This window comes from Stomoxys calcitrans, chromosome 3, assembly GCF_963082655.1.
Source record: "Stomoxys calcitrans chromosome 3, idStoCalc2.1, whole genome shotgun sequence".
NCBI lineage: Eukaryota > Metazoa > Arthropoda > Insecta > Diptera > Muscidae > Stomoxys > Stomoxys calcitrans.
In genome coordinates, this window is record NC_081554.1 from 172,963,986 (window position 1) to 172,986,213 (window position 22,228).

The following is a 22,228-nucleotide window of genomic DNA, read 5'->3' on the forward strand; positions in this document are numbered from 1 at the left end:
TGAGATCTATGTCTAAAATATATATATATATGAGATCTATGTCTAAATATATATGAGATCTATGTCTAAAAAAACGATTTCGACCAAACTTCTTAGATATTGTGGTAGTCGTCAAGCAATATTTATCGATTTCTATGACACTCACCTTCCTGCTAAATTTTGAGTGAATCTATTAACAAATGAGCACTTTATTGCAAGATATCTCAAAATCGAACAAACATATGTATGGAAGCTATACTAAATCTGAACCGACTTTGACCAAAATCCATATATATTGTGGTAGGCGCCGAGGAAAATTTTGGTAAGATTGTTTAATAAATGAGCTTGTAGTGGCTCTAGAAATGAAAATCGGGCGGTATGCATATATGACAGCTGTATCTGAACTCATTTCTACAATATAAAATTAAGAGTCATAGAAAAAAGTCCTTCTTGAAAAATTTCGAACCTAAGGCTTCTAATCATTCGCTTTACCAGATAAGATTATTTTACATAATTTTTAAATGCACCAGCTATCCTGAGGGCAACTTCGGAGGGATGATGGTTCGATCGATCTTTTGCTCCTATACTCAATTCTGACAATCGATTTGCACGTCAGAACCTTTTCGGTTTTCCATCTTTATAAAAATATAAAGAAAATAATGACACAGTGCTCTGTTTTTATTATGTAGGAATGTGGTTTTCTCAGTTAATCGCGTATATTTACAATTCTACTACAGAATTGCCATATCAATAACGGAGACCTTGGTAGAGAGTGCCGAGTGCATGTAAATCTACAAAATTAACATTATGGTGCGGGGCCAGAGAATACAATGAACATCAAAAAGAGGATGATGATTCAATGTTGAAATGTATAAATATGTTTACAAAAATTGTTCAATTGTTTACAAAATAACAAAAAAAAATATTTAAGCAAATCGTTTCTCTTACACGCTGAGGTATGAAAGGTGAAGGAATGCAAATTAACTAAATCGATTTCTTTGACGAAATACAAGAATCTAAATATTGAATTTGTCTTTATTAGAAATGACTTCAGTTTAAAACGGAAAAAAGGCATAAAAAAAAAGAAAATAAATTTCTTAATCATAAGAAAAAAATAACTCATCTATTTATAACGTTGGAGCACTTCTGTCTGGTGAATGTAAGCTAATCTAGATCTTAATCTTCTAATCGCATTCAGGCCTTTCAGTAAAATGCTATTCTAAGGCCAGACTAAATATTATTAACTACAAAGCTCAGAATTCATTAGAGCATGTAAATAGTATTGAAATACTTAACTAAAGCATTTAAGTATTGCTACCCAGCTATAGGGTAGACAATGGAATCTTGTGAATCGTTTACCACGAAAGAGATATTAAACATTAACCTTTGACTCCTAATATAATACTTATAATATCACAACTACTATCAGATCCCTGAATTCAAACAGGACATATTTGGACATCAACAACCTTAAGCCTTGATTGTAATATTTTTAAGCAAATGTTGGAAGGAAAATAAATTGATCTTTGTTTTTCCCTAAAATCCCGATTTCCGATTTCCCATTTACCTTTTAATTTTTTCTATTTTTTCGTTCTTTTATTTATTTTTTAATTAAAAACATTTTTATATAAATACAATTGTACAAAGAATAAATATTAACAAAATATAAAAAAATTAAAAAAAGAAATATAAAAATATTATTAAATAAAAGAAATAAAAAATAAAAATAAACAAAAAAAAAATATATATATATAAAATAAATTAAAATAAATATAAAAAATACAAATAAAATAAATATAAAAAATAAAAATAAAATAAATATAAAAAATAAAAATAAATAAAAATAAAATAAATAAAATTAAAATAAATAGAAATAAATGAAAATAAAATAAATACAAAAAATAAAAAAAAATAAAAAATAAAAATAAATATTGAAAAAAATATATATTAAAAAAAATATGTATTAAAAAAAATATATATTAAAATAATATATATTAGAAAAATATATATTGAAAAAATATATATTAAAAAAATATATATTAAAAATATATATATTAAAAAAAATATACATATTAAAAAAAATATATATATTAAAAAAAATATATAATAGAAAAAATATATAATAAAAAAAAATATATAATAAAAAAATATATAATAAAAAAATATATAATAAAAAAATATATAATAAAAAAAATATATATTAAAAAAATTATAAATTGAAATATATATATATATTAAAAAAATATTAAAAAAATATTTTATTGAAAAAATAAATATTAAAAAAATAAATATTTAAAAAATAAATATTAAAAAATAATATTAAACAAAAATAAATACTAAAGAAATAAATATTAAAAAAAATATTTAAAGAAAAAAGTAAATACAAATAAAATTAAAAAAAAAAATAAATAAATACAAATAAAAATAAATAAATACAAATAAAATTAAAAAAATAAATAAATATAAATAAAATTTAAAAATAAATAAATTTAAAAAATAAATAAATATAAATAAATTTAAAAAATAAATAAATATAAATAAATTTAAAAAATAAATAAATTTAAAAAATAAGTATTAAAAAATAAACAAACGAGGAAATGAAAAAGATTAAAACTAAACAACAAATTATAAAAATTAACAAATCAAAATAAAAAATCTTAAATTAAAAATTAGAATAAAAAATTAAAATAAAAAAACGAAAGCAAAAAAATTAAAATAAAAATATTAAAATAAAAATATTAAAATTTAATATTAAAAAAAAATAAAATTAAAAAAAAATAAAATAGAAAAAAATACAATAATAAAAAATTAAAGTAATAAAAAAATTAAAGTAATAAAAAAATTAAAGTAATAAAAAAATTTTAATATTACAAAAAAAAAATAACTAAAATAATAAAAAATAATTAAAATAATAAAAAATAATTAAAATAATAAAAAAATAATTAAAATAATAAAAAATAATTAAAATAATAAAAAATAATTAAAATAATAAAAAATAATAAAAATAATTTAAATAATAAAAAATAATTTAAATAATAAAAAATAATTAAAATAATAAAAAATAATTAAAATAATAAAAAATATAATTAAAATAAAAAATAATTAAAAAATAATTAAAAAATAATAAAAAATAATTAAAAAATAATAAAAAATAATTAAAAAATAATAAAAAATAAATAAAATACTTTTTAGCTTTTTAGTTTTTTATTTATTTTGTTTTATTATTTCTTTTTGTTTTATCCCCAATCCCTAATAATCATATCTATTCGAACGTTAAATCTGCACCTTTTGCAGGTGTTAAAGCTGTTGACAAACGTGATGGCGCTGGCGCTCACAACTGGGGATCCGTTAAGGAGACCATCGAAGATGTCAACAAGAGTAATTCCGAGGAAAATGGTAACACTTCTGCTGCCGAAAAGGGTGATGAATCTGGCAATGAACAGGCTGCTGAACAAACTCCCGCTGAAGAGGAAGTTAAGGAATTGACATTGGACGAATGGAAGGCCCAACAGCAACAGCGCGCTAAGCCACAATTCAATATACGCAAAGCTGGTGAAGGTAGGTTGAGAGCAAACTTCCACCGTTAAGTTATATGATACTAAAAAGACTTATGTTATGTTTAGGCGAGGACACTACCAAATGGAAGAAAATGGTTGTTTTGAATAATACCAAGGTTGCCGGTAAAAAGGGCGGCAATGAAAGCGAAGATGAACTTGAATATGACCCTGCCATGTATCCCCAACGCGTTGGCAGGCAACAACGCGTCTTGGACATTCAATTTAATTTCAATGATGGCCGTCGTTTGGGTGGTTTTGGAGGACGCGGCCGTGGAGGTCGTGGTGGTCCACGTAACAACAATGCTGCTGGTACTGGACGTGGTGGTGGTGGTGGCGGCGGTGGTGCTGGTGGTGATGCTCCTGCCGTTGGTGCCGATGGCAATGCCGCAGGTGGTGGCCGACCCCGTTTTGAGGGTGGCAATCGCAGTGGAAATGCCGGCGGCAATCGCGGTGGTGCTGGAGGCAAACGTCAATTTGGTGGTGACAAACAAAATGCTGCTCCCAAAGTAAATGACGAACGCCAGTTCCCCACATTGGCCTAGATTTTCTCCCGCCTCACGTCGTCTCAAATAAAATGAAAAACCAACAAATACAGAAAGAGGGAACAACAACAACCTTCTCCTCCTTAAAAATTAGAACCCCCCCTCAAAACCAGTGAGTGAGTAGGAAGAAGAATGCTACAACATCAATTTAAAGCAACAGCCGCAATCGCAGCAGCAGCAGCACTACTAACCTCCTCCTCCTCCTACCACCCACTACTCCAATAAATTAAGAAGAATTCACATGCCGTCGCAGGGAAGAATTATTATTTGTAAAAGTATAATTGAACAGAAGATGAAGAAAAAGAAGATGAAATGAATTTTGATTTAAGATGATCATAAAAAGAAGAGAAGAAGAAGAATAGCGCTAGAAGTAACGTTTTTTTTTATTATTTTCAAGCCAAAATAAACAAGTCATTTAAAATTAGTGTAAACCACACTCCAGAAATACACAACAAAACACTACTCTCCCAATTACACAAAAAAAATTTTGAATTCAACTCCTTGTCATCCATTAAATCCCCTCCAAACCCCATTGTCTCCTTAACTCCCTTTCTACTCCCACAATTCTTGATTTCTTTAATGAAAATTCTAAAAATATAAGCCAAGTCAAGCAATAATGATAATGATGGTGTAATTCCCTCTCCTATTATAATTGTCCGACATTTTCTTCGTTCGTTTTTTTTATATATAATATATAATTTTTTTTATTATTTTTAAGACTTTTTGTTTATTTGTTGTTACTGAGAGAATTTTGGAAAACAGTATTGGGTTATATTATAGAGGGGTATTTCGAAACTGGGCCACATTGGATCCTCGTAATACACACACACACACATATAAAAGAAAAGAAAAACAAAACATTCAAATTTGTTTGGGAGCCATATAAAAAATATGCACAGAATTCGATGCATAGAATTTATAATGTGGGAGCATAACAATGATTTTTCTTGCGGAGGGGATTGTAATAATTTTTTTTGTAATAATTTGGAGAGATGTAGGTGTTTAACAATTGAAATTCTTTTTTTTTAACCAATAAAGACTGTTTCAAAGATCAGATGGATCTTTATAAATAAAATTCTTTGTTTTTCTTCAAAAAAAAAAGGTTAACAGAAAATAGTCTACTACAGTAGCCTAATTTTTGAAATGGTCTTGGGGAAAAACAAAAATCTTGTAAAAAATAAATAAAAAATTTTGAATTTTTTAACGATTCATCCCAGATGATAAACGATATTTCAGAAAGGGAAAGCAAGCCTCATTAATGCCTTTAAGTTCCATAAAGACGACTTGTGTTTGAAAATTTTCAAACCATATCTTTAGAATTCTCAGCTTTCCAATTTTGTAACTCTGTTATCAAGCAAGTATTAATTACCTCTTAAACCAAAAATATGTAAAAGTCTAGAAATGACAATTTTTTTAGTGAAAAACTAAATTAAAAATTTTATGCAAATAAAAAATAAAGTTTTTGTTATAATTTTTTACATATGTGCAAAGAACTTACTCCCAACTTAATCATTGGATTTTAATAATTAATTTTATTTTTGTTAGCCCTAACCTCATTACAATGTTGTAAGCATACGCTACCATTCAATACCTATTAGAGATAGTAAGGTATTGTTCATATTCCATAGTAGTGGGGACAGTATACTCTTCACTGTCCCTCTACTGACTGACACATCTCTGCTGACCAACATGTTCGAAACTGGCCGTTATACGTCTTTTATATGAAAAATTTCTTAAATAATGTTCTTTCCACTTACTTCTAGTTCAGTCTAAAAGTTCGTCAAACTGGTATTTTACAACAAAAATAGCAGTTTTACGAACAAGGCAAATATTTTCGATTGAAAAATCTCGCCCGGAAAATAAATATAATATTATAAAAAATATAAAAAATAAAAGAAAATATAAAAAAAAATAAAATAAAAAAAAAATAAAAAAAAAAATAAAAAAAAAATAAAAAAAAAATAAAAAAAAATAAAAAAAAAATAAAAAAAAAAATAAAAAAAATATAAAAAAATATAAAAAAATATAAAAAAATATAAAAAAAATATAAAAAATCATTAAATTATAAAAAAAAATTATTAAATTATAAAAAAAAAATCATTAAATTATAAAAGAAAATCATTAAATTATAAAAAAAAAATCATTAAATTATAAAAAAAAATCATTAAATTATTAAAAAAAAATCATTAAATTATTAAAAAAAAATCATTAAATTATAAAAAAAAAATCATTAAATTATAAAAAAAAATCATTAAATCATAAAAAAATCATTAAATCATAAAAAAATCTTTAAATTAAAAAAAAATCTTTAAATTATAAAAAAATCATTTAATTATAAAATTATTAAGTCATTAAATTATAAAAAAAATCATAAAAATTATAAAAAATCATAAAATTATAAAAGAATCATTAAATTATACAATTAGAAAAAATTATAAAATTTTAAAAAAATCATTAAATTATAAAAAAAATTAAAATCTAAAAACAATCATTAAATTATAAAATTATAACAAATCATTGAATTATAAAAAAATCATTAAATTATAAAATTATAAAAAAAATCATTAAATTGTAAAATTATAAAAAAAATCATTAAATTATAAAATATCATTAAATTATAAAATTATAAAAAAATCATTAAATTATAAAATTATAAAAAATGATTAAATTATAAAAAAAATCAATGATTATAAAATTACAAATAAAATTCATTAAATTATAAAAAATCATTAAATTAAAAAAAAATCATTAAAATTAAAAAAAATCATTATATTATAAAAAAACAATAATAAAAATCATAAAATTGTAAAAAAAAATAAAAATAAAATAATAAACTAAAATTAAAAATAACATATTAAAAATAAAAATAATAAAATTAAAAATAAAAATAATAAAATTAAGAATAAAAAAATAATAAAATTAAAAATAGAAAAATAATAAAATTAAAAATAAAAAATAAAAAAAATAATAATAAAATTAAAAATTAAAAATAAAAAATAAAAAATAAAAAAATAATAATAAAATTAAAAATAAAAAAATAATAAAATTAAAAATAAAAAAATAATAAAATTAAAAATAAAAAAATAATAAAATTAAAAATAAAAAAATAATAAAATTAAAAATAAAAAAATAATAAAATTAAAAATAAAAAAAATAATAAAATTAAAAATAAAAAAATAATAAAATTAAAAATAAAAAAATAATAAAATTGAAAATAAAAAAATAATAAAATTAAAAATAAAAAAATAAAAAAATAATAAAATTAAAAATAAAAAATAAAAAAAATAATAAAATCATAAAATTATAAAAAATCATAAAATTATAAAAAATCATAAAATTATAAAAAATCATAAAATTATAAAAAATCATAAAATTATAAAAAATCATAAAATTATAAAAAATCATAAAATTATAAAAAATCATAAAATTATAAAAAATCATAAAATTATAAAAAATCATAAAATTATAAAAAATCATAAAATTATAAAAAATCATAAAATTATAAAAAATCATAAAATTATAAAAAATCATAAAATTATAAAAAATCATAAAATTATAAAAACAAAAATCATAAAATTATAAAAACAAAAATCATAAAATTATAAAAACAAAAATCATAAAATTATAAAAAAAACATTAAAAATCATTAAATAAATAAAAAAAATAATAAAATTTGAAAAAGAAAATAATAAAATTAAAAAAAATATTTTAAAATAGTAATAAAAATAAAAATTAAAAAAAAAGTAATAAGATTTAAAAAAAAATATTAATCACACAAAACTTTATAAAAACTAAAATATACTAAATTTTTTAAAACAAACACTAAAAATCGTAAAATGATAAAAAATTAATATAAAAAAAAATTAATATAAAAAAATAATATAAAAAAAATTAATATAAAAAAAATTAATATAAAAAAAAAATTAATATAAAAAAAATCAATATAAAAAAATTAATATAAAAAATTAATATAAAAAATTAATATAAAAAAAATTAATATAAAAAAAATTAATATAAAAAAATTAATATAAAAAAAAATTAATATAAAAAAAATTAATATAAAAAAAATTAATATAAATAAAATTAATATAAATAAAATTAATATAAAAAAAAATTATATAAAAAAAACAAAATACATAAAAATAACGATTTTAAGAAATTTAAAATTTAAAAACAATAAAAATTATAAAATTAACAATTTTTAATAACAAAAAATTTTAATTGAAGAAATCAAATTTTTAACGATCAAAATTTAAAAAAAAAAATAGAGATGTATAAACATATATATAAACAAAAATAGAAATTATAAAAAATAAAAGTTATAAAAAAATAAAAATTATAAAAATAAAAAATTATAAAAATAAAAAATTATAAAAATAAAAAATTATAAAAATAAAAAATTATAAAAATAAAAAATTATAAAAATAAAAAATTATAAAAATAAAAAAATTATAAAAATAAAATATTATAAAAATAAAAAATTATTAAAATAAAAATTGTAAAAAAAAAAATATAAGAATAAAATGTTATAAAAAAAAAATTATAAAAAAAATAAAAGCGGAAGGAACGTCGCATGTTGTGTAGCTATTGGCTATACACAAAAAATACACTAGCAACATCAACCGTTGGTTCATCTCAGCGCGAAGAGCAAATAAGTTTTGCAAAGATTTTTGTGTTTGTTGTTAATAGCTTTATTGGATAAGTTAAATTTGAACATTTGTGAAGCAAGTAGTCTTTTAGAGCTCTCAAATTCAGATGTGTACTTTACAATCTACACTATTTTAGTTGGCATATAGAGCATCTTTGATCCTTTTGACAAAGTCCGCTGAAGAAGGTTCATGATGAACCAGAAATCGCTATATGGATAGCCGGTCAAATGTTTTTAGCAACACCAAACTTTTGCTGACTTTTACTTTTTTTGCTATGAAATTCTTTGAATAGAATGGAATTAAACAAAATGGTCTCGAACCGGACAAAATCCTGCAATTGAATCTCAAACAAATAAAAACTATAAAAATTATAAAAAATTAAGATTTTAATAGATTAAGTGTGAACAAATAAAAATGCTAATAAGAATTTTAATAAATTAAAATTTCAATAACTAAAAATTTTAATAAAAAGAAAGAGAAAAGAGAAAATTTTAATAAGAAGAAGAATTAAAAAAAGAACAATTTAAAAATAAAAAAACAACTATTAAAAAATAAATATATTTAAATATATTAAACAAGCATATTATATAAATATTATAATAATATATTATATAAATATATTATATAAATATAATAAAATTATAAAAAAAAGTATTAAAATAATACAAATTATAACAAATTAGTAATATTAAAATAATAAAAATATTTAAAATTTTAAGAACTTCCAGTCACATTTTCATTTTTACTCGCATTTTTTGTTATAATTTCTTGACATAATTTGATTTTAGATTTATTTTTTTTCACTTGTTTTCTTAAAATTGTTCTTTTTTTAAGTTTTTCAGTGTTTAATTAAATTAAATATTTCCATGAATTATTATTTCTTCTTCCAAATAATAATTCAAGTTTCTTATTATTGGCCACATATTGTCTGTATTCAGTTTCGCATACCCCTCTAGCCACCAGGCTCAAAATAAAGTTTCCTATTCGCAAGTCTAGTTACATTTCTTGGAAGGGTTAAAAAAATATTTTTTTTTAGTTTTCCTTTCAAAAAAAAGTACACCTTTAAAAAACTACACAGAAAAATGAAAATATTTCCAAACAAAATTTAAAATTTTCTATGTAATCAAGCTCTCGGCCCGTCCCTCCCTTTGTTAAAAAAATATTTTTAATAATAAAACAAAATTAAGACAAAATGAGAAACTAAAAAAAATCTTACATCATTATAATATATGCATCAAACAAAAATCAACGATTTATATATACATAATAAATCATTAAAACTGATATAGTTATACATATATCTATACATAGTAATCATTTACATAATTGTCATCACAAGGGATCGGTCAAGGGATTTGAAACACCATTAAGCAGCAGCAAATACCAGGATCTCTCTCCCTTATAAAGGTAGTGAAGGACACGGTCCAGTCACTATAGTCATTTTATTTTGTCAAAAAACTTTTTTTCTTAAGTGTTATACTGTTACACCAAAGTGTTATACTGTTATATTAACCTCCCAGAGTGTTTTACCTTACTTTTTTTTAATATCTTAAAAGTGACATTTCGCTATATATCGAAATCATTATTCCGAAAATGTATAGAGAAATCATTATACTATCCCTGAAACGCTTTCTCCCAAAAAAATGGGGGACATTGTTAATACCATAATTTTCTCCATTTCTACACATGTTGGACTCTCTTAAAAGAAGATCATCAAGAATGTGCAGTTTTGGATTAGTTAATTTTTAATTAAAAAAAAAAAACATGATTCTTAGTGAAAGGATATTGGTTTAAGAATACTTTCATTTCTAAGCAATTAAAATATATGTTCTTAACATAGTATGACGGCATAAGCTGTTGTGTATTGATTAAAAATCAAGCTGTATAACACTTTCTGAAGCACTGTAGTATAACACTTACAGAAGCACTGTAGTATAACACTTTCTGAAGCACTGCAGTATTACATTTTCTGAAGCACTGATGTATAACACTTTTTGAAGCAATGCAGTATAACACTTTGCGAAGCATTGTTAAACTTACAGCAATAACTAAATGAATAATGGTTTAAGCCTATTTTCATTCCCAAGCAAAAAAAAACTATTATCGTTATGTAGAATAACAGTATAACACTTTCGAAAACTCAAATTAAAGTGTTAAAATGAAGTGTTGAAAGCATGAAAAGAAATGTTGAAAGCATTTTTTAATATATTTGCAAGAAATATAGATCCTATATTTATTTTCGCATGTATAACACTTTACAATAAACAGTTATACTTGCTAAATTTGCTGTAGTTGAGTGAATCTTACTCATTTTCCATTCTTAAATGAACAAAAGTTCCGGTTGCAGCCAAGACATTTATGTCCCCACTCTACAGGGCTTTGACTTCGTATGATTGATTAGGCAGATCTAAATACAAGCAAAATGTAACCTCTGAAAAGAAAATCTAAGTATTTTTTAACTTCCTTTTCTTAACTTCCTAACCTAGCCTGTAGTTGTGTAGACGATTACAAGATGGCGACAAACAACGATTTGTAATTTTGTTCGATTTTTAATAATTTTTGACCAATCAAGTACATATGTAATGAAATTAAAAACTTTTTATGTGCAAATAACTTTGTTTCATGTTGCTTGGACCTAACAAAGCGTACACATAATTGCGTGAAGAAATTTTGCAATGCCTAATGTCACTCTGTTACGCAAAGAAAATTTCATTTGAAGTTTTCGTTAATGGCATGGGCAACAAATGTCAATATATGTCTTATGGCAATGAAAATTTCGCCAGAGGTGCATACTGCCCTTTAAAAGAAAAAGTATAACACTTGGCAATAAATTATTATAATTGAGAGATTTTCACTTCACTACCTTCCATCCCACAACCCCTTTCTCCTTTAAGGAAATATCCAAAAATCAATACTCACATCATCAATGGCCACCACAAGATTTTTAATAAGAATATAGAAAAAAAAGTTTTAATTAATAAAGAAACAAAACAAAAACAAAACCTCTAATTGTACTAACAATAAAAAGAAAATAAGACAAAATGTTTGTAGGACGAAACAATAAATAAAAGCAAAAATAAAATTATGAAACAAAAAAACGAACAGAAAAATTCCAAATTTAATGTCTGTCTTTACTTCCCCAAATACCTTAAACCCTTAACAAAACATACCCTTTCTTAGTTTCAAGTCTCCCACATCTGGTTTTCATTTGTTGATTTTTAAATTGTTTTTGTTAAACAAAATTTTGTTACATTAAAAAATGGGGTTTAATTTTTTTTAATGAAAAAAAGTTAAATTTCTACATATAAGCATTTCGAATGTTTTATAAGGAGGCCATCCTAAGGCTCACTGTTCTCCTACTCCAACAGAGGAAAAGCCTTAATTTGAGAAAAAAAAAAAAATTAAGGAAACCCCCCACTAAACAAAAAAATGAACATTTTAAGAATAAAAAAAATTATTCAATATTTAATATTTATCTTATTGTATTTATATAAGCGAGGATTTTTCTTGAAATAGGTTTAATAAAATAAAAATAATAAAAATCGAAAAAAATGGGAAAACAAAGACATTTTTTGTAACAAAACTTCACCGCCTCTCAAGCAAGTGAGCAATAATAAAAACCCTCTTGACAAAAATTACCAAACAAAAATAAAATACCAATATCAGATTTTTAAAAGCTCATGTTGTGTATAACCAAAAAAAAAAAGACTATGGTTTAAAAACATATTTATACAACTTTATTTTATTCTTTTGTAGAGTGCATTTGGAGATTTTAAGGATATGTATCTATGGCTTGCCCAAAAAGTAATTGCGGATTTTTCATATAGTCGGCGTTGACAAATTTTTTCACAGCTTGTGACTCTGTAATTGCATTCTTTCTTCTGTCAGTTATCAGCTGTTACTTTTAGCTTGCTTTAGAAAAAAAGTGTAAAAAAAGTATATTTGATTAAAGTTCATGCTAAGTTTTACTAAAAATGCATTTACTTTCTTTTAAAAAATCCGCAATTTCTTTTTGGGCAATCCAATATATTGTAGGCCACCGTAGCGCCTATTAACTTTCCATTAAGAAACAAGCGCAATCGTCTCACATATCAATGAGTGCTGTCCGATTCAAGTTTAAGCTCAAGGCCTTTTTATAGCCGAGTCCGAACTGTCTGTCGCAGTACTCACACATCAATGAGTGCTGTCCGATTCAAGTTTAAGCTCAATTATAAGGGGCCTCCTTTTTATAGCCGAGTCCGAACTGCCTGCCGCTGTGCGAGATCTCTTTGGAGAAGTTTTTACATGGCTAAGTACCTCACAAATATTTCGCCAGCATTAGGAGGGGATAGCCACCGCTGAATTTTGTTTTTTGATTTTGTTATCCCGGCCGACACGGGATAACTATTAGCACTATTAGCGGGATAACTATTGGAACTTTGAGCTCCGACTTGTGTGGTGTCCATCGTTACCACGGGAAGCTTAGCTGAAAGCTACCGGGCACGTCCACAGGTTGCGGATGGTGGAAAGCTCCATTTTTATGCGGAGTAGCTGCAAATGCGGTCTCGGGCAGCCGTCGATTTTCGTGAGGAGAGTCACAGTGAGGAGTCAGGTGGCACTGGCTCTTAATTAAATACTGAGGGCCAATGATACTCGAGATGACAAGGCGAGTTATTGACGCCTTCAAATAACCAATGACCAACATCAGCGTCTGTTCTCAGATTATTGGCGGCTGGAGGCGAGTATCGGATCTTGAGCAAGCGGCTCGCCACAACGAGGGATACATATGCAATCCCAGAAAACCCATACGGTTGGAGTGCTGGGCCAGTAACCCGCCCCCCGAAAACTATGAGAAACAAAGGAATAGTAAAAACGGACCATACCCACCTCATGTTGACGACCCACGCAAACGAAAAAAGGACCATAATTTGCGGATCTGCATCTGGAATGTCTGCACTCTTAATGGAGAAGCTTTAGTATACGCGCTGGTGGATGTATAGGAGAAGTACAAGACAGATATTACCGCCATACAGGAAGTGCAATGGACTGGGAATGGCTTCACTGCATCACCAGACGAACGAGCAGAATGATCCCGCCTGGAAAAGACCCGAGTTTGGGGGAGTCATACAGGCCGATCTCTCTTCTCTCACCAGTAGCAAAGACGGTTGAGGCATTACTCCTCCCGAGCCTCGTAGGAGAATTTCCATTCGCCGAGCATCAACATGGATTTCGAAGACTGCATAGCACAACAACAACTTTGGATGCCATCACCGCACACATTTACCGTGGCTTCAATCAGCCCTCGCCATGTGATAGAATGGTCTTCGTGGCACTGGACCTATCGAAGGCATTTGACATTGACATAACCTATACCTATCCTCCATTCCACCCCCACCTGACGGTATAGAGATCGTATCATATGCGGACGATTGTACGATCATGGCATCGGGCCCCACACCTATTGTTGACAACTGCGAGAGGTTGAACGTCTACCTCAACGAACTTGCCTCATATTTCGCTGAAAGAAATCTGAAGATATCCGCCACCAAATCTTCAGCCACATTGTTCACTACAAATACGCGTGAGGTGAATACTGAGCTGACTGTGATGGACGATGGAGAAATTATTCCGACCATCAAGTGTCCCAAAATACTTGGCGTCACATTTGACTCTCTCTTAGCTCTTACACATTCTCCCCGCATGTCATAGCAATTTGCAATAAAGTCGAAAGTAGAAACAAGGTCCTCAAGTCACTTGCTGGCAGCACTTGGGGTGCAGACAAAGAAACCTTGTTGACCACGTACAAAGCAATTGGCCGGTCTGTGGTAAGTTATGCAGCGCCGACCTGCGACGGGATGTCTCCTCAGTTCTCATGTGGACCACCTCCATCAGGAGATAAAGATCCTACCAGTGCGAAGACGTAACTACATAATGTCTAAGCTATTTCTTTCGGGCTGTTATCCCAGAGAGCATCCAAATCATCTTGTGGATAGATATCCACCGCCCAGAAGCAATAAGGTAGATCTACATGATCTAGAGCATAAGGCTCAGCGCTACAAGTGAGAACCTCAAGATTAAGCGGCATATCAAGCAGGTCTAGACAACATTCATGCAGACACGGTAGCAGATGCGATAAATGGCTACCGGGTGAATGTAGTCCTTGGAGAACGACCCGCAAACCAGAGTAGTTCTGGCTCAATTACGTTCCGACAGATGCTTCAACTCCTACAGAGCAAGGATTGATATCGACGTACAAGATGTATGTTTCGATTGTAGCCAGGGACCGCACGATACACGTCACCTGTTCAACTGCCCAGCCAGACCCACTTGACTCAGACCCAGATCCCTGTGGACGCACGCCATCTTAGTCGTAGAGTTCCGGAGTCTTGACACTCAACAGAATCAAGCAGACGATAGATAGAACACAACAAACTACTATAACAACAACAATCAAACGAACGAACTATAGCTGCCATAATACGAGGCATGAATTCGGCTGTGGATTTGTGGTTAGTCGGAGACTGAAACACCTTTTCTCCAGCTTTACTTCGGTGGATGAGAGGCTAGCCATAATCCGCATAAAAGCCAAATTCTTCACTATCAGCCTTATCTGTGCCGATCCCCCGACGGAAGACAAGGACGAGCAGTCCAAGGATATTTTCTACGAGCGCCTAGAGAGAGAATATGAAATCGTTCTGGGAGATTTTAATGCGAAGATAGGGAAGGAAGACATCTTTGGTCCAACTGTCGGAAAATTTAGCCTCCACGAGATAACGTCCAGTAATGGGTTGAGGCTGAGATTACGCCGCGTCAAAAAACATGGTAGCACCAGATTTGGTCTAATCACGCTAATGAAAGGGCAGACGATTTGGCGGTGAAGGCAAGAGGACTGCCGTCAATAAACTTGGTTAACCCGAAGCCTTTCGGGTCGACGCAGTCCGAGTTCAGGGAGTGGGCGACGAATGCGCATGCAACATTGCGAAACAATCGGCAGGACGGCGAAAATCCTATGCGGGGATCCAGATCGTGAGAAGACGAGGCTATTACTGAAAGGAAGTAAGAAGGAGGTCAGTATAGCAATTGGTATCATAACGGGACACAGTCTAACAGACACCGGCACGTAGGTGGAGACACAATACCGCACATGAACCAACTTAGGAGAGTGGTATTGAATACAATTAAGGATTTTGTAAGTAGTACCAAATTTCAACATACAAATATTCACAAAGCCACATGGCTGTTACCCGATCAAAACACGAGGAAACAAATTGATTACGTTGTGATAGATGGAAGGCATTCATCCAGCGTGTTAGATGTACGATCGATCCGTGGAGCGAATAAAGATTCGGATCATTAACTTGTGGCAGCAAAGGTTCGCACCCGTTTGAACATGGCGAGGAAAGTACGATCTGACACTGCACGAAAGCTCGATATTGAAAAAATGCAAACACAACAGATGGCAGCGACATACTCCACCCGACTGACCCAACTGCTTGATGAAAGCACTCCTTGTTCCGATGATATAATTTTACCCAACTGTTAGTGTCCGACGTTGGCGGCGAAGAAGTTACCGCAGAACCAGTCCCTGATGATGGCATAGAATGTTTACCTCCTAGTCAGAATAAGGTCCAAGTAGCAGTGACCCGACTAAAGAACAAGGCAGCAGGAACCGACGGCTTTGTTGGCTACAAAGGAGACAGCCTATCGTGTGATCTCTTTAATATCCTGTTGGAGAAAATTATACGAGATGCAGATGTGAATAGATATGAACACATGCTACTCGCCTATGCCGACGATCGTAAGATATCATAGGTTGGTCACCGGAAGTAATAACTGCAGCCTTTGAAAGAATCGAAAGAGAGTCAGTGAAAATGGGTCTGGCAATGAATAGAGGTATGATGAAATGGATGGTTTCAACTCCCAAATAGCCTTGCACAACCGAGCAGATAAAGAAACTGGAGAAAGTTGGGAACCACAACTTTGAGACAGTCAGTAACTTTATCTACCTCGGCACCGCCGTAACCGAAACGAATGACACCAGTTTTAAGATAAAGCGAAGAATAATGCTGGCAAACAGATGCTACTTTGAACTAAGTAAGCAGTTTATAAACAAGGCCACCTCTCGACAGGCGAAGATTACACTATACCAAACACTGATACTACCCGTGCTGTTATATGGTTCTGAAGCATGGGTACTTGTGAAAGCAGATGTGGCAGTGCTTGGAGTATTTGAGAGAAAGATTCTTCTTAAAATATATGTACCAGTTTGCGATAATGGAGAATATAGGCGACGTATGAATCACGAGCTGTATGACGACGATAGCATAGTTACACGCATCAAAATACAACTATAAAATACAGTACAATTATAAAAAATATTATAAAAAATATATTAAAAAAATATATAAAAAAAATATATAAAAAAAAATATATAAAAAAAAATATATAAAAAAAAATATATAAAAAAAAATATATATATAAAAATATATATATATAAAAATATATATATAAAAATATAAACATAATATATAATATATAAAATATATAAAAATATATAAAATATATAAAAATATATAAAATATACATAAAAAAATTATAAAAAAGTATACAAAAACTATATAAAAAATATATAAAAAATATACAAAAAATATATAAAAAATATACAAAAAATAAATAAAAAATATATAAAAAATATATAAAAAATTTACAAAAAATATATAAAAAATATTTGAAAAAAAATTATAAAAAATATTAGCAAAATTTAAAAATTTCATGAAAAATTACTAAAAATTCCTATTGTAATTTTGATAATTTTTGAAAGCGAAATCTTCAAATGAAAGTAAGCAAAAAAATTTTATAAAAAATATATATCAAAATTATATAGAAACTAAATAAAAAAAAATATATATATAGAAAAAATATATATAAAAAATATATATAAAAATATATATAAAAATATATATAAAAAATATATATAAAAAATATATTTAAAAAAACAAATATTAAAAAAATAAATATTAAAAAATACATATTAAAAAAATATATTAAAAAAAATATATTAAAAAAATATATTAAAAAAAATATATTAAAGAAAATATATTAAAAAAATATATAAAAAAAAATATATTAAAAAAAATATATTAAAAAAAATATATTAAAAAAAATATATTAAAACCAATATATTAAAAAAAATATATACATATATCAAAAATAAAAAAGTTCATAAAAAATTATCAAAATTATGGTAATTTTCATAATTTTCGAAAGCCAATTTTCAAATGAAAGTAAGCAATTTGCATACACCAACAATAAAGTCGTGGACATAAATAAAAAAACCCTATTTAAAAAAATTAACTTTGTTAAAACGGCCAAATTGGTCTTGTAAACAATAAAAACAAAATTAACATAAAAGTACTAATGAATACTATACTATAGAATATTTGCCCTGATTATCTATTTTAATCGATTTATGTACCTATTTTCATTCCCTGAATAGGAAATACAAGTTTAAATATACTAATTCTTTTTCATATTTTTTTCAAACATACATTGCATTGAACGGCATGCTTTGAAACTAACAAAAAAAAATATATACCAAAGTTCGAGACAAGAAAATTCCTTGTCGTTGGGTGCAGAAAAATGATTCCCAATGGCCGTGGAAGCGATGTCTATAGAAGCAAACACCAACACTAAATAGCAATGCCGTTAGAAATTTATGCAGCCATGCACACACACACACACTCAAAAAACATGTGTTCACTACAAAAACTTGTGCTGAAAAAGCACATTTCAAGGAAACGAAATAGAATTGAAACACATAAAACCAAAGAAGCGGGGAGAAAAATAACGGCAATCCCATAACGATTAAAAGAAATGCAGATTTACTACAAAATCACCACGCGTATTTGTAGTAAAAATATCTTATTTCACAACAATGCACAAGAAATACAGAATATTCAACACCAAATTCATCTGCTGGATATAAAAAAAGTTGACTTACTGCTGCTGATTCTAGATGATGGTGGTTTCTAGATTTCACTCGTGCTACTGTTTTTAATTGTTTTCAAGAACACAAATTAGGAGAAAGCACTTGTATTGCAAACTTAACTGATAAAATGTATTCACTAATTTATTAGGAAAGTTTTTTAGAGTTCTAATTTTTAACTTGTTTTTTATTTTTCAACGTCAGAGCGTGGAATGGAAACTTATCCTTGGCGACTGTTAAACGATGAATGAGAAAGAATGAACTGCTCGCAGAATGTATTTCAAAAATCGCAGCGTTGTATTTTTTCTCAACAAGGAATATCATTTGGAAAGTTGCCGGATGAAACATTTTTGTAGAGAAAAAAGGGCATAAACGTTTATCGCATGGTTGAATTAAGAACAATGTAATCAACAATAAAACCCTTTGGCGATGGTTGCGCAAATTCCCACTATGCTGTCAAATTTCTGGACACTCCCTAATTGACATTCTATTATTATAAAAGTGTACATTATAAATTAAAACAATTAGAATATAAAAAAAGAACATGTGAAATTTTAAAATCCAAACCAAGCATTTGTCGTTCTGGTGGTATTTGGATACAACTCTGAAGTTGGAGAATTCCATCAGCTGGGCAAGTGAGCCAACCTTCTTAATTCAACCATGGTTTATCGTTATTGGTTGCACATTTACAAAAAAAGCTTTTAAGAAAATACATGCACAGTAGGCCTTGATTGGCTTTCTATTCTGAAACTATATCAGAACATTAATCAATTTTAACAATTAAAAGCGTGCTTAGTGGGTCGGACCGAATCTTACATACCCTCCACTATGGGTCGCTTTTGTCAAGGTCTTTGAATGACTTTTTCGATATATATGAGCAACATTAAGTTATTGACCGATATGGACTGTATTTTTCATGGCATCCAGTTGTACGTACCGGATTGACCCGATGGAATCCTTCATCAGCAAGGGCTGCCGCCTCGGTGTACTATACAATGCTACAACAACAACATCATAGAAAAATATACCTCCAAAATTTCAGCCAAATCGAGTAAAAATTGCGCCCTACAATGGCTCTGAGTGTCGAATTGGGAGATCGATTTATATGGCAGATATATCAGGTTATTAACCGATTTAGACCATACTTGACACAGTTGTTGGAAGTCATTCCAAGAAGGACCTATGCAAAATTTCATCCAAATTGGATAAGGACTGCGCCCTCTAGAAGCTCAAGTAGTCTAATCGGGAGGTTGTTTATTTGGCAGCTATATCAGGTTATATAATGATTTAGACCATACCTGACACATTTGTTGGAAGTCATTCCTCAACGATTTGTGCAAAATTTCAGCCAAATCGGTTAAGAATTGCGCCCTCTAGAAGCTCAAGAAGTCCAATCGGGTTCATACGGCATCTATATCAGGTTATGGACTGATTTAGACAATATCTTGCACAGTTGTTGGAAGCCATTCCCCAACGATTTGTGCAAAATTTCAGCCAAATTGGAGAAGAATTGAGCCTTCTAGAAGCTCAAGAAGTCTACGGGTTAATATGGCAGCTATATTAGGTTATAGACTGATTTCTTGCACAGTTGTTGGAAGCCATTCCCCAACTATATGTGCAAAATTTCAGCCAAATCGGATAAGAATTGCGCCCCCTAGAAGCTCAAGAAATCTAATCGGGAGATTGGTTTATATGGCAATTATATTAGGTTATGAACCAATTTGATACCAACTCAGCATAGAGACTTAAGAAGTCAAGACCCAAGATCGGTTTATATGACACCCACCTATATCATTTGACCTATTATCAATCCCTACCGACCTACATTAATGTTGTTGTAGTCGCATTTTCATGCGGAGGAGGCGATTCTCGTCAAGCTCCTGTATGCGAGCTAACTCGTTCCGGTCAAAGGGGGTCCCATGCATTGAGCATATAGTTGAGTCAGACTGCATAGTAATGTCATGACAATCAACTTTATAAGGCGAGAAAACAATATATTGCCGATTTTCAGATGGAAGGTAAAAAATACATTTAACACCACTTTAAAGTCGAAACGCCCTTATATTTATTTAATACATGGGAATAGAGCCAAGCCAGCCTGCAGCCAATGAGTCTGAAATCTAAACAAATGAAAGAATTGCTTAACCATACATTTTCAATTGCAATTGCAGCAAAATCTATTATAGGAATCATATCTTCACCGAAATAAAAATCATTGTTGAGTTTTTTTTTTTCTTGTTAAAGAGATGTTGTTGTACACTGAGACGGCAGCCCTTGCCGATGAAGGATTCCATCGGGTCATTCCAGTACGTACAATCGCCTGCCATGGGATTAGGATATTTCTTGGTTGCAACGCTACAAGTCCTAAAACAATTTCTTGCTGCATTTTATAATGCCGCAGCAACACATTGTAATATACTTCTGTGGTTTGCTTTTATTTTTATGTTCGAACAACTCCAAATAATACTTAATGCCTTTAGCTAGGAAACAGCGTTTCGGCTGACTAATTTGGATGTTATATATATGTGCATACAGGTATGACATACATACACCATAACATTACTTGCATGGTTGTTGTGCTTGCTCTCACAAAACTGTTTACAAGACACCAAAACAACCAGTACATTGCTGAGCAGGCATTTTCAAATGAGGAACACCATTGAAATGAATAACTTTGCTGTAACGGCACACTTGTTGTTAGCATCAAAGCAAAAAAAAATATATATACTTCAGAATGAAAATACAATTTATGAATGAAATTTTTAAATTCATGAATGAAAAACACTAGACTTTTATCATAATTGTTTGAGAAAGGGCAAGCTAGCATCAAAATACTTCACTCTCTTCATAAATTTACCAGACAGAATATTGCAAAATTTCTTACCAACAACTTTGGGAAACCAAATTTAAAAATTGGCAAATTGCTAGATGGCTTATTGAAATTAATTTCAATATTTATATGGAGCTCACTATTTAAAGTTATTTATTAAAAACTAAAAGAATTCCTTATATTCTTGCTGATCACTCGCTGAAAGCTTGAAGTCAAAAGCGGTTCTCGCTGTAACAGCTGTTAAATAACGAATGAAACCAAATACTAGTTCTGTTCATAACAGGACTTTTGCGCAAAATATATTTCAAGTTGCCAGATCAACCATTTGGAATGGAAATGTGGGAAGCTTTTGCTAATGGGTCGTTTACCAGATGTAATCTACTAACATGATATAACTGTAATTATTGACAAGACAATAGGTTAGGCATATTTCTGGATTCACTAATAGAAGGTTAGGTCACTTGCGAAAACATAAAGTGGATAGGCCCCATAAACATTACGGATGACAAATCTGCCGAGTGAAAAATGTATCTAAAAGCAGAACATGTAAACAAAGAATGAATATAAAAGGAGGTCAAGTTGACATCCTCAATGACAAGTACAGCCAAAAATTAAAAAAAATTATATGTCGGCTGATTGCTTGGCTTAACCTTATTCGGCGATCCCTGGGAAAATTTTGGCCTAAATTTAATCATTTTTAGGTAATA

General features: G+C 28.5%; 2 protein-coding genes across 4 annotated transcripts in view; one reads left to right on the plus strand and one right to left on the minus strand.

Annotated features, from left to right (window-relative positions):
- LOC106091459 (TATA-binding protein-associated factor 2N) overlaps positions 1-5,153 on the plus strand; it is a 15,802-nt gene extending 10,649 nt beyond the window's left edge. The window contains exons 2-3 of one of the 2 annotated variants that reach the window (XM_013257984.2): positions 3,274-3,537; positions 3,603-5,153. In XM_013257984.2, the coding sequence (XP_013113438.2) occupies positions 3,274-3,537; positions 3,603-4,078 (740 nt within the window). In that variant the 3' untranslated portion in view covers positions 4,079-5,153. The remainder of the gene's footprint in view (positions 1-3,273; positions 3,538-3,602) is intronic. The other variant, XM_013257985.2, reaches the window with a different exon arrangement.
- Positions 1-21,705, minus strand: part of LOC106091458 (ATP-dependent RNA helicase vasa) — a 57,051-nt gene extending 35,346 nt beyond the window's left edge. The window contains exon 1 of one of the 2 annotated variants that reach the window (XM_059366115.1): positions 21,576-21,705. The gene's annotated coding sequence lies outside the window, so the exon portion shown is untranslated. Of the gene's footprint in view, positions 1-18,706; positions 18,935-21,575 lie in introns of those variants that run through there. The other variant, XM_059366114.1, reaches the window with a different exon arrangement.
- Between the last annotated feature and the right edge of the window lie 523 nt (positions 21,706-22,228).